The 12,890-nt window shown below is 57.1% G+C and overlaps 1 protein-coding gene across 2 annotated transcripts; it reads right to left on the bottom strand.

The window, feature by feature from the left end:
* Positions 1-396: 396 nt before the first annotated feature.
* Positions 397-8,906, bottom strand: CHST1 (carbohydrate sulfotransferase 1). 2 transcript variants are annotated; one of them, XM_034062651.1, is made up of 2 exons: positions 8,707-8,906; positions 397-2,425 (listed from the first exon to the last, which is right to left on the bottom strand). In XM_034062651.1, the coding sequence occupies exon 2, from the start codon at positions 2,379-2,381 to the stop codon at positions 1,122-1,124; it is 1,260 nt and encodes a 419-aa protein (XP_033918542.1). In that variant the 5' UTR covers positions 2,382-2,425; positions 8,707-8,906; the 3' UTR covers positions 397-1,121. The 2 variants fall into 2 exon arrangements, with proteins under 2 accessions (XP_033918542.1, XP_005143995.1); XM_005143938.3 differs by lacking the exon at positions 8,707-8,906 and adding an exon at positions 6,854-6,874.
* Between the last annotated feature and the right edge of the window lie 3,984 nt (positions 8,907-12,890).

Raw genomic sequence — 12,890 nt, 5'->3', positions numbered from 1 at the left:
GCCTCCAGGAGGAACAGAGCCAGGAGATTGCTGGGGTGTTGCTGTCCTCTGTCCCCTGGGGGCTGGCACTGGTGGCTCCCCATCTGCTCTGGCCTGTGCCTTAAGGGCTGGGCTGTTTGGAGGACTCTGTCCCAGCTGCGTCAGAGGAGCTGGTGAGCTATTCCAGCAGGCAGGGATCAAATGGACCACGGCAGTAAACAACCACAGGGGCTCACTTTCAACTTAACTAGTTGCACATCGATGCACTTGGGATGTAGGCATGCACATGCCCAAGGAGGTGATGGAAGCTTGGGGCTGGGGTGTCCTCTCCCCCCTCCAGCCTCACAGCAGCAGGGCACACCAGGAGATGCTGCTCTTTGCCTGTTGGTGCACCCACCCCAGTATAGTCACTTTCAGTTGAAGTTCACCCCCAGGGTCAGTTTTATTGCACTTTTTATTTACAGAAAACACAGAAATAAAGCATTAAATGTGTTGGGCTTTTACCAAACCACCCAATCACTTCGGTTTTTCCCTTTTCTTGTTTTCCTTTCATGATTTTTTTGGCACAAAGAACTATCACAGGTGTTACCAACCAACCACGTACGAGCAGCTGACCCGCTGCCCGGCCCAGTAACAGGACTTAAACAGACATTACCACACCGAGATCAAAACCGAGGAGGTTGTTGCACGTTCAGCTTCCAGTCTAACCTGCTCATTGGGGGGCAAGGGGAGTTATTCTGGAGGGGATGACACCATTCATAAATTAGATTTATATTTACCTCTTACATTGTAAAAGTAAACAGTGCAAAAGTACAGTACCCCAGGTACCCTTCGGTTTGGAAAGCTTGAAGGTTGCTTTATACGCTTTGTGTGTTTTGTAAACATTATAACCCATCCACAGTTCTAGAGCTCTTGCTTGGAGAGACCCGACTCCTCTTGCATCCCAAATGTATTCTTGAGGGGCGGCAGTCGCTTCCCTCGGCCTCAGCTGCTGAGATTCCTGCTCAAGGTTTAGTGCAAATTTTGGAGAGGAGGAAAGAGAGAAAAGAGGGGAAGGGGGAACCGAAATGAACCAAAATAAGGCAACAGTTAGAAAGAGTCCGTATCAAAACCGGCCCCCCCCCCCGCGCCCTGGGGCTGCCTTAGGAGAAGGGCAGGAAGTCTCTGTCCTCCACCAGGCTGATGGAGAGGTTCTTCAGCTCCTCCTCGGAGGCAGCGGTTCTGTAGCCAAGCTGTGCCAGCACGTGCTGGCAGGCGTGCTGCGTGAACGCCACGATCTCATAGGACAGCCGGAACCGCCACTTCTCTGCCGTCGCCGCCGAGTTGCGCACGGTCCCGTACTTGTGTTTGGAGGAGGACCGGTCCCCTCGGGTGTTGTTCTGTATCCAGCGCTCCACGTTGCTGTCCATAGGGATGCCCAGGAAATCGTAGATCTCCTCGGTCTTTTTCATGGGGTTCCTAGCCAGGTCTTCGTACCGCACCAGCATGTACTTGCCCTTGAGCCACGGTGGCCGGTTGAGGCCGGTGGACACGGAGTTCCAGAAGTCCTCGCACACCGTGGTGAGCTGCGTCACGTCCAGGTTGTATGGCTTCCTGCCGGTGCCGTCCCAGATCCTCCACAGCCGGTACGTGTCCCGGAAGGTCTCGCTCCGGGATGCCAGGATGCCGCGGGGATCCCTCACCAACTGGATAACCTTCAGGTTGAGCCGCGGGTCCTCCACCAGCGCCCGGAGATCGCTGACCTCGGGCACCCGCACGGTTTTGATGGCCACGTGCCCGTGCTCTCTGCAGGACTCAGTGGCCAGCGTCAGGTTCAAGGTCCCACACTTCTTCACGCAGTCTCCTTCCTCGAGGTGGAGATCGATGGCACCCATAGACTCGCAGACGGGCGGCGAGCACAGGGCCTTGCTGGCCCCCCTGCGGAAGAGGCGGTCGGTGGTGTGGTTGACAGGCTGGGGTTTGATGTAGTTCTCCAAGAAGTAGAGGTCGCAGTCGTACAAGCTCCTCAGCAGGTCTCGGCTGGCCCCCAGCATCACCCGCCTGTCTGTCGTGCTCTTGCTCTGGGTCAGCTTTGGGATCAGGGTGTACTGGACATGGTAGAGGGGCTCAAATAAATAGAAGACATCGAAGTGCTGGTTAAAGAGCTGCCCAACGAAGGAGGAGCCACTGCGGGTGGTGGCGAGGATGAGGACGTGCGTCTTCCTGGACAGGTTATAGGAGAAAGTGGGGCTCTCGTCGCACAGCCGCTCGGCCGCATCAGTGTCCTGGCTCAGGCTGCAGTTCACAGGGTTGGGGATGGGGCAGCTGTGGAAGGACTTGGCCGTGAAGGTCCGGATTGCCGTGTATTGGATCGCAATGGACGCCAAGGCTAGTAAGAGGACAGCCTTCCAGGAACATTGCATGGCTGGTCACCTTCATGGAGCTTCTTCACAGGTCGTTTTGGTGTCTGCAAACCAACAGAGAAGTTGCAGGTTGAGCAAGGAACGACAAGGAGGACCCAAGTATCCTACTGGTGGGGATATCTACAAACGCCCTCCCAATGCATGCACATCAGCCATCACCATCCCTGTGGCCCAAGCAGGCAGACATTAGAGCCTGGTGGCCACGCAGTCTATGTGCCTCCGTCCAGCTGCAAACCTTCCTCCCCAGCTGCTTTGTGAGTCACTTGTCACCCCTTCAGCCAGTGCTTTCAATAACCAGTGCGGGAGCCATGGCAAGGAAAGGGCAGGGGATGGTGCCAAGCACTGTCTGGAGAGGCTTGTCTCCATCCAGAAGTCCAGCTGGCAGGACAAGGCATGGCCCTTCCATGGCCAGCAACCTCCTGCTTTGGAAAGGGGTGATGGCTGTCCTAGAGCTGCAAACCTCTTTGCTTACAGGTCCACCAGCCAGGCCAGCTCAATCTGCCAGCCTCTGGGGATGAGGAGCACCCGGAGCTGTGTCCTACCTGCCAGCCCAGTGTGCCTCCAGCACTGTGGTACTGGTCAAATCCTGCTCAGCTCTGGGATTCAGGCCCCCCCTATTCTGAGCATCAGAGAGCGGAAAGCAATACTGCACAGGAGGAAGCACAAGAAACTGCATCCCTGCATCCTCAGCTGGCAGCAGTGCAGCAGCAGGAGACCTTGGCACTGGAGATGGGCACCCACCATGCCTGGGGAGCTGTGGCATTGCTGTGGTGCTTCAACATCTCCCCCCATGCACCAAATAACAATATAACCAAATAACACTCACAGACTGCCCTGCAGCTCTCCAAACAACAGGACTTCACGTGATACTGCTCCCTAAGGCCAGTGGGGCTGCGGGTGGGGCAGGAGATGGCATCCCAAAAACCAAGAGGTCAGACCCAAATATCTCCCCTTCCCACCCAGCACAGCCCTTCCTTCCCACAGCATCATCGCCACCATTCTTTGTCTTCTCCACTCCTCTCATGCTCTCTGTGTGTCCCCAGCCAGCATCCAGCTGAAACAGGGGAAGTTCAGGTTAGCTATAAGGAAGAAGTTCTTCCCTGTGAGGGTGCTGAGGCACTGGCACAGGGTGCCCAGAGAAGCTGTGGCTGCCCCATCCCTGGCAGTGTTCAAGGCCAGGTTGGACACAGGGGCTTGGAGCAACCTGCTCTAGTGGAAGGTGTCCCTGCCCGTGGCAGGGGCTGGAGCTAGATGAGCTTAAGGTCCTTTCCAACCCAAACCATTCTATGGTTCTACCCCAACACTCTCCCCCTCCCTGGAGGGACCCTGTCCCGCAGTGAGTGATGCCAGGAGAGCTGCTCAGCCCTGCAGTGAGTCAAAAACCTTCATTTCTTTTCAACTATTATTTTTATTATTTGCCAGCAGCTTGGTGCAGGCAGGAGGCTGCAGGAGCCACCAGCTCCAGAGACCTCTCTGGTCTGGAGCAGGACACCAGCATGTGGGCTCCAGCACAACTGCTGCAGGAAACCCCTGCCACCCACCACTGCCTGTACACCAAGAGCCATGCCTTACACCTGTGACAACGCTTTGAACAAGGGTTGTTTTGTTCCAGGCTGCTGCCTGCCAGGGATGTCACATCTGGTTGCAGATGCTTGGCTATTGCTGCTCCTGGTTTGGGGTTACCTGCCCTGCAGAGGGCACACCTGGCCCCGGTGTCCACAGGGGCTATTCCTTCCCTTGAACCGAGTGTTTTTCCAGGCCTCCTAAGCCAGAGCAGGACAGGAGGGTCCCTGCTGGCATCTCCTGGCCCAGGTGGCTCCTGTACCCTACCAAGGTGGGAGCTGCAGTGGGAACGCTTTCCTGCTCTCTAGTGCTGGCCAGTCACACTGCATCCTTCACACAGCCTCGGCTTCCTCTCCTGGCTGTGTTGCTGATGGATGCTGGAGCAGATGCGACTCGGACTGTCCCAGGATGAGGTGAAACCTGCTGCCAGCAAAAGGTAACCAGAGCCCTGGTGACTCCACATCCCAGTTCCTGCTGGTCACTGCATGAGAGAGTTCCAGCCTTTCCCCCAGCCCGGACCCAATCCCCTTTGCAATGCGGAAGAAATGGGCACTGATTCACCTCCTTGGCAGAGCAGGTACAAAACTACAGCCCAGCTTCAGCCTCACCCTTCGCCTGTGCCCTGCCTGTCTGCGCTGCAGCCGGGGAGGGTCTGGGGAGGCGGCTTCCTGATGTCTCATCTGTGGCCTTTAGACCCAGCCAGAGCCAGCCCTCAGCCGGCTCTCCTGCCTCCTCCCATCACTCCCTGTCCCCAAGGGGCTACAATTCCCACTCAGCTCAGCCCTGGGTTCCTGGGGCATCAGTTCAACTCATGCTCCCCTTTGCTCATCTAATGGACACAGCCAGGCTGGTGTGAAACACACAGAACGAGCTGTGTACGGCTTAGAGTAGGCAACATGCTGCAGGAGGACGTCTCCTATGCACACATGCAGCAGGATAACCACTTGATCTCCCATCCCTGCTCAGAGGAACCTTGCTTTTACACTGGCCTGTTCCATTTCAGGTACTGATACCAGGGCAGCAGTCCAGAGCAGCAGCTCCATGGAGCTATATCTGAGTCCTGTGTGAGGCACGTACTGGTTTAGCTCCTCAGCCCCAGACCGTGGGATGCTGTGACCATGGGAATCATCCAAAATGCTGTCCTCACAGATGTTTCTGTGCTGTAAACTGTTCCCAGCTGAAATCGCCCCTGCTCTGCCTCCGGCTCAGCTCCACCAAAGATGATGAGCAAACAGAGCCCGAGGGTGGGAGCTGAGTCCAGCAGGTCCCCCCGGGCTGCGGGATGAGAGCTGGGGTGGGGGGAAGCACTGCAAGGGGCCTGTGAGAAGGAACATGAGCTCTTTCTGCGCTGTGCTGGGGTCACTATTGCCCCTTCTCTGACCCTAACCCCCCCTCTGGTCACAGCATGCCAGACTGCGCTCCGCTGCCTCCCAGCATCCCTGCCGGCTGCCCGCAGTCACATCAGGACCAGGCTGTCCACAAGGGATGAACGGCCCCGAGCACTGCAGGAGGCCAGCTGGAGCCTGGCACGGGGACAGGAGCATTGTCTGTGGGAAGAGGAAGGTGCTGAGCCTTTCCTCTCCCCTGCCCCGCTTCCCATACCCTTGTGCTCGGAGGAAGGGAGAGGATGCGCGCAGGCAGTGCAGGCTCCCCCACCGCACGCAAACGGGTGCATAATCACCTGCCTTCCTCCTCCTCCTCCTCTTCCTCCCGTGACCCCAAGCACCGCTCCGGGCAGGACGAGAAGGCGAGAGGCCAGAGACTGCCCAGGAGCGGGAGGCGATGAATTAAGCCGAATGGCATCCGTGAGTCACCGGCCCAGGGAGCAGCGAGTGGCCGGCGGGCTGCGGCGCAGCAGAGGCCCGGGAGGAGGTGCTGAGCCGTGGGCTCCTGCGGTGGGGATGGTCCTCCCAGGTTAGATGGGAATGACCTGCTTTTAGAGCCGCGGCGCTGGAGGCTGCGCTGGCAGCCGAGCTCCGGTGCTGCCGGGCAGGATGGGTTCGGCAGGGCTGCTGCAAGGATCAGCACATCTCCCCTCCGAAAGCAGCCCGTGGCACACCAGTGCCTTACAGCATCCCGTCCTCCGGGGGCTCCCGTAGCATCTCCACGCACTCCATTGCCCTGGCTCCTGCCCCAAGCCTCCCTTGCAGGTTCCCTTGCTGCTCCCTGAGGTGTTTGGAGAGCTCAGGGGTGACAGCAGTTTTAGGCAGGGGACCGTGCAGTAACTGGCACTGGCACTGCTGTTCCCAAGGCTCTCCCACAGGGCAGTCAAACCCTGGTCTTTCCGGGTGCCTTCCAGGCTGTCCCCATCTCCCAGCAGCTCCCCTAAAGTTGTGCCCTTGGCAGGGCGCGTCCTGGCCTCCCTTCCCAGCAGCAGGGAAACCCCTCCTCACTTCCCTATGGCAGGAAAGAAGGGAAAAGGGAGTGGAAGAAGGTCTGAGGGTCTGTGCAATGCAGGTGCCTGCACCAGCCCTGGTGCTAGGGTGATGGGCTGGAGGAGCGCGTGTGCCTCACAAGCCCTTCCCTGGGGTCTGCCCGATGCTGGTCCAGCTACTGCACCCTCTACCCCCAAAACCGATTCCCGCCAGCGAGGCTGTTTCCATGGAAACGGCAGAGTGACTCAGGACTTTGGGACCAGCTGGAAAACACAATAGTGAGCAGCGAACACCGGAGAAGTGCCGGGATCTCGGTGCCAGGATGATGGGTGGATGAGTGCAGGGACCAGGCAGGGCTGCCTGCCCGCACGCTTGGGCACACTCACACCAGCGCAGAGAGGCACATGGGCACACCCTGCATGAGGCAAAGCTCACCCCAGGAGCTGCAAGGCAAAGCCCCTCTCCTCACACAAGTGCATCTGCACAAGGCATCACTGCAGCACACTCACTGGGGATCGCATCCCAAGAACATACCTTATCCTGGCCGGACACATGCAGAGTCACCCGCAGAGCTCCCAGCACCAGCTTCAGCTCTGTCCTCTACTACTCAGCAAGCAACACCCCTGGGTGCCCTGCCCAGGACACAGCAGCTTGCCAAAGGGGTGGTCAGGGAGGAGGGAGCTGCAGCCATCACCCTGCGGTGCCCCTGTCCACCCAGCCTGGCTCCTGTGGCCCCGCTCTCCCACCTCTGTCCTGGCATGGAAACTGGGTTGCAAAACAGCTCTTGTCCAGGAACCCACTGGCACGGACCCTGCTGCTTCCCAGCGTGCTCCCACTGAGCAAAGAGTTTATGTGGTAAAACAACACATTGTGGCCACTGAGGCAAGAAAGACGAGTTCCTGATGGGGTTTAAAGATGAGCATCCCGATCAGTCACAGTGGGTTAGGCACACTGGTGGCTCTGCAAAGACCACAGACACCAAGCACGTTAGTGGGCCACCTGCCCTGGGCATGCTGCACCCACTGCTCCACAGGGAAAAGGACACTGCTGAGCAAAGCAGTGCTGAGCAGACCCCCTTTCTCCTCACCACGGGCTCTACCTGGTACTGGGTACTGCACAGATGCGTGAGCAGGGCTGCTCTCTGTCCCCAAGCATCCCCCCTAGGCTCACCAGCATGAAATCCTGATGGGATGGGAGTGAGCCTTCAGCCTTGCCTCCTTTTCAGCCGTAGAGCACTACAGCTTCCCCACGGTCACAGCTCCAAAAGCCATGTGGGGACTGACACCCAGCACCTTCCTCAGGTGAGCACCCAGTGGAGGTGGTCTGTGCCCTCAGACCCACTCTGCTCCTATGGGCATCACTTCACCAGGCACTTTCCTAATGGTAAAGGTGCAGGACTCCAGTGCTCCAAGGCCACCCGAGGCATTCCCCCCGGTCCCCTAGCTCTGCCCTCTCATTCCCTCTACATCTCAGGGGGTCCAAGAGATCTTTTGCCACCAGATTACCACCTGCTTTGACGGCCGCCTAAATCATCACAGAGCTTTCAGCGGGGCTTCAGTTTGCTCCTGCTGGCACTCAGCATACACATTTTGAGTTAATTAATCACTATCAAGTAATGCCAACCCCTGCCAGAGTTTTCTTATCGCAACATCCACCTGTGCCTGTTTATCCCTCATCTGCCGAACCGCATCTGCCTCTTCCCTAGGAACCAAACGCCTGGGTAAACCCGGTACAATTATTCTGTGCTTTCCACCTTCCCCTGAGCCATCCACCAGGCTGTTTGTGCGTGCTGCTCCCTCCCGGAGCGCTCCCTGCCAGGACCTGCGGGCTCTTTGGGGATGAACGCTCCCATTCACCAGCTCCAAACCCCTTCGGTCGCGCCAGGAACACGAACCTTGAACCGCGCAGCTCTCCCGTGGGGCCACCCCATGCCCCGGCGTGGTCCCCTCGCCAGCCTGCGTCCTCCCGGCAGGTTTGAACCAGAGCACTCTCGGCTCTGACAGCAAACGCTGGGGCATTTGCTCCGCCGGATGGCGCGGCTCACCCCACCGGGCAGAGCATCTGCGCTCCGCGGAGCCACCGGGGACTTACTCACTTGTTCCAGGCGGCAGCTCCTCGCACAACAACAGCCCAAGTTTCGCCGCAGCTCGTTCCCCGGCTCAGGCAGCGCCGGGCCGGGGGCTGGGGGCAGGCAGAGCCGCACACCCCGCACGGGGGGATCCGGCCGCAGCCGGCGCTGGGGACCCGAAGGGGAGAAGTCCCCTCTGCGCTGCGGGGAGCTCTCGCTGCGCTCAAAGTTGGTGGCGCGGGGAGGGCTACGGGAGAGCCGCGATCTGCGCCCCCCCCCCCCCCCCCCGTGTCGTGTCCCCCTCCCCACCGCCCCTTACCTGGCGGAGCGCTCCGGAGGGCTCCCCCCCGCATCCCCGACGGGCCCCGCCGCGGCTGCTGGGGCGGGGGACGCGGAGCCCGGGCGGGCCCCGGGGGCTGCAGCGCTGGAGCTCAGCGGGGCGCGGTGCGGGGGCTCATCCCCTGCATGGCCGAGCGCAGCCTGCCCTGCCCTGCCCGTGCTGCCTGCCCTGCCCGTGCGGGCAGCAGCCGCGCGGGGCCGCCTCTCCACGCCCCTCCGGCGGCGAGGGGAGGGGAGGGGAGAGAAGGGGAGGGAAGGAGAGGATGGGAGGGAGGGAAAGGAGAGCAGAGGAGGGGGGGATGCAGCCGCTCCCCCGCCCTCCCCCGGGCCCCCGGCAGCGCGCAGAGGCACAGAGGAGGCTCCGCGCTGCCCGCAGCCCCAGCTCCGCCGCTGGGCTGTGCCGAGCAGGAAACCCGGTGCTTCCTTTCCCCCCTCCTCACGGGAGATGTGTGCCCCACGCCGCGGGATGCGGGAGCGGGCACCCCTCGGGGCCGGGAGCTGTGTGCGTGTTTCCCCCATGAAGCCTTTGCTCGTCAGCAGCAGAAAACACTGCATAGCTCTCCATGGGCAGGAATCCTGCGCTGCCACGGCCCGAGGACCAAACCCATCCCGGGGGCACCAGCAGGGAGGAGGGAAGGTGCCGCTCTGACTCCCTGGGAAGGTGGGATGGGGCAGAGGGATGGGAACAAGGAACAGTGGCAGGGCTGTTGAGGCGGCTGGGGTCTGATAGTTGCGTTCCTCCCAGTTCCTGCTTCTTTCGACCCCTCGAAATGGGTCGGACCTTTACTTGCGGCAACTTTAAATGTCGCCCTCTTGCCCAGCACTTGCCAGCTAAGCTGTGCTTTTAGCACTTTAACTGCCCCTCTGCTGAAATGGCAGCTGATGACAAGAGCCAGCTTGTGATTCTGGAGTCGCTACAAGGGATATCCACTTTTATATCCCTGATTTACTTTGTGTATGTTTAGTGCTGCATCGGCATTATAAGGAATCACAATAGCTTTCTTCTTAGAGCCATGTGAGCAGCATCCAGCACCTGACAACCCCCAGAGCTGCATCCCCAGCTCTGGGATCTCCAAACCTTCACCTCTGCCTCCAGTATTTATAGGGTCACGGTTCCAGCGTGTTCAGCAGCACCTTGGAACAACTCAGCAGTGAGTGGGCTACGAGAACCAGCACAGCCCAGATCCCTGTGCTGCAGCTGGATCAGGAGAAGAATAAATCCCTGCGAACAGTGGCCTTGCCTGCACTCCTCAAGGCCTGCCAAGCTGTGACAGCGAGTTCAGGGCTAGGAGAGTGACTTTAAATCTTGGGAAGTACAACAGCAGATTGTCACGTTTGATGCTGAGCATTTTGGACTTGCTTTTTCTGGTTTAGGAGTACCCAGATCTTGCGTGTCCAAAAATACCAGTATTTCTCAAGTCTTTTACAATCCCCTGACAGCCCTGGCCCCCTTCATCTTATTTTAGGAAACTTTGTGGGAATTTTATATTTATAAACAGTTGGTGCTTAAATATTATTTCCCTCACCATAGCAACAGCTCCCCATCGTAGCATTCGTTACACGGTGTGATTGCATTGGTGTATCCCTGTTTGGAGTGAGAAAGCCCCGATACTGCCCTCTCTTGTGCTCATTTTCCTGCACGCTGTGGAGCACAAGGACCAGGGCTCCTGCTTGCCCTGAGGCTGGGGCAGAGCTGCTCCTGCTGGAAATGGCTGGGATTTCTGTCACCAGTGCTCCTTGAGTGCTGTGCCCTCCCAAGCCATCCCCTTCCATAGACACAAGCTGCTGATTCATCTGCCATAGCTCCACAATAGCCCTGAGTGCCACCTGCATGCAGCATACACCCCTTGGGCAGCTCCAGGGCTTTGATGGGCTCCTGATGTGTGCTTGTACTTACTCAGCACCTCCAATGAGCCGTGGGGAGGAGCTGGGAGTGGGAATCCAACTGGCCTATGGCCACGGCTGGGCTGTGCTCCCACTGGGGGCCAAGGTGCTGGAAGTGCAGGAATGGCAGGGTTTCAAAGAGCTTGGCCATGCAGGGCATAAAGCAGGCCAGGGATTAGTGCCAGGAGGAAATCAAGGGGCTCACAGTAAGAATATGAGAGCAGATGGGCACCTGCATGCTTTCCAGAGAGTAAGGGTTTGTTCCTCTCTTACACATCAGCCTAGAAACAGTCTGGGCACTGAGACATCTCCAAAGTACTGCAAAAACCCAGGGTGCCCCACAGCTTGGAGCAATCCTGGAGCCACATGGACACGTACCTCCAGGTTGTCCCCTTGCACACGGGACTGGCACAAGGGCATGGAGACCTGGGGGAAGAGCTGAACACCAAACGGCTTCCAAGCACCACTGGATGCAATGGATGTGCATCGAGTGTCTACACTCAGTGGTGATGTAGATGGGGATGTTGAACCTGGGGCAGTCAAGGTATCATGGCTCTAGAGGCTGCCTCATGCAAAGGAAAGAGATTTGAGAGAACTATGTAAGAAATAAAGCAGGTTTGAAGGGCAAACAGATGCAGAAAGCAGGGTTAAAGGAGTAAAGGATGCTTCTAACAATTCCATCTGAACACAGTCACACTTTCTGGTGCTCCCTGGTATTTTAAGCGTTAATCTAGAGAGATGGTCATGGTTTGAAAGTTCACATATCGCAGCTCTGCATCTCTGAGCGGTGAGTATTAACATATTAATGAGGCCCTGTGGTGTGTGTTTGTGGTCAGTTTGCCTGTCAGAGGGAAGGGCTGCTGTGGCTGTACCTCACCTTCATCAAGAAAACTTGCCTCTGTTTAAAAGGCACCGGTTTTCCCTGCATGGATCTAGGCAGGAGCCGAGAGGCTGCTGCTGACTTGGGAAGTCAGAAAAGCTCCTCTTGTAAACCCATCATCTGAGCCCAAATGCAGTTTGAAAGCACCCAATTTCCAGGCTCTCCAGCAACAGATTTCTGCAAAGGTTTTGTGTTTTCTCCCCTTGAGTTATGGTTCCCCAAATCTACCTTAACAACATAATCTGTTTGGGGATATGTATAATAAAATACCAATATGGCTGTTAAGGTGAGATGAAGGTTACTGTTCTAATCACTCAGAATGCAAAGTTATGATTCTCACAGTAACCCCGTCACGTTACATCCACCGAAACGCCATTAACAGAAAGAGCAATGTATTAAGGCAGACTAATAGGAAACACTATTTGTGTTCTTAAGTGTGGCATTTTGAGAGCTGGTGTAATACTGTAGTGTTTGCAAACACACCTGCACACTATGATTTTCCTGCTGGAGGAGAGCTCCCCAGGCTGCAGTGCCAGCATGCAGCTCCAGCTGGCTCCCAATGGAGATGGAAGTCCCTTTCCCACCTGGATGAGACTTCCCATGCTGCAAGGAAGTGCTGAGATGACAAAAACTTCGCTGCTGCACAGGCCAGGTATGGATGGAGAGGATGGAGGGGTTTGCTGCTTGCTGGCAGCAGCTTGGCCAGGGAAGGGGCATTGCAGCAGGATGGAAGTGCTGAAGCAGGGGCTGCTGCTGCCTCTCCCCTGCCCCATGCCTCCCATTGCAGGGCTGTGGGGTGCAAGCCTCCCCATGAGCAGTTTCTAAAGCCTGATGGTGCACGGAGCTGGTGGGGGGGTTACTGAATCATTGCTAAGCCCTGAGATGTCTCATGGAGTGATTTTTTGGTACCTTGATCTTAAGGGACAGATGTTAAGGAATATTTTGGGGCACCTGACTTTCAGAAAGTGTCCTTTCTCATTGGCCTTCACCTCAAAGCTTTAACAAAAGACTTAAGACTTGACGTCCTTCTGTAGTTCAGAAGCAGTGATAAACAGCTCATGCTATAATCCCTTCTCTTGAGGAGCTTATAAGCTCTGTGTGCAGGGCTGTTCATGTAGCCAAGGATGTATTTATTTACCCCAGCCTTTCACTCCCCCTTCCTTTTTGTTTTCCCTTCCAACAAGCCACCACAAGTCTTTATATGAAGGAAATGAATAAAGACAAAAGCAACCATCCCAATGTTATGCTGTTTGATATCCTTAACAGCATCCTAGCTACAGATCAGTTTTAAGTTGCTGTGGTAGGAAAGGAGATTTGTCTCCTCTATACAAAAATAAATACCTTCAACCATCCGTTTGTAAAATCCCACACTTTAAGTGCCAAATAATCTTTGTGATGGT

Source organism: Melopsittacus undulatus, chromosome 4 (genome assembly GCF_012275295.1).
Source record: "Melopsittacus undulatus isolate bMelUnd1 chromosome 4, bMelUnd1.mat.Z, whole genome shotgun sequence".
Taxonomy (NCBI): domain Eukaryota; kingdom Metazoa; phylum Chordata; class Aves; order Psittaciformes; family Psittaculidae; genus Melopsittacus; species Melopsittacus undulatus.
Note: the sequence above shows the minus strand (reverse complement) of the source record. Positions and strands in the feature narration are given on the sequence as shown.

What these genes read in the sequence shown, in the direction of transcription:
- CHST1 (XM_034062651.1), bottom strand. Translation starts at nt 2,381, where the DNA reads ATGCAATGTTCCTGGAAGGCTGTCCTCTTACTAGCCTTGGCGTCCATT.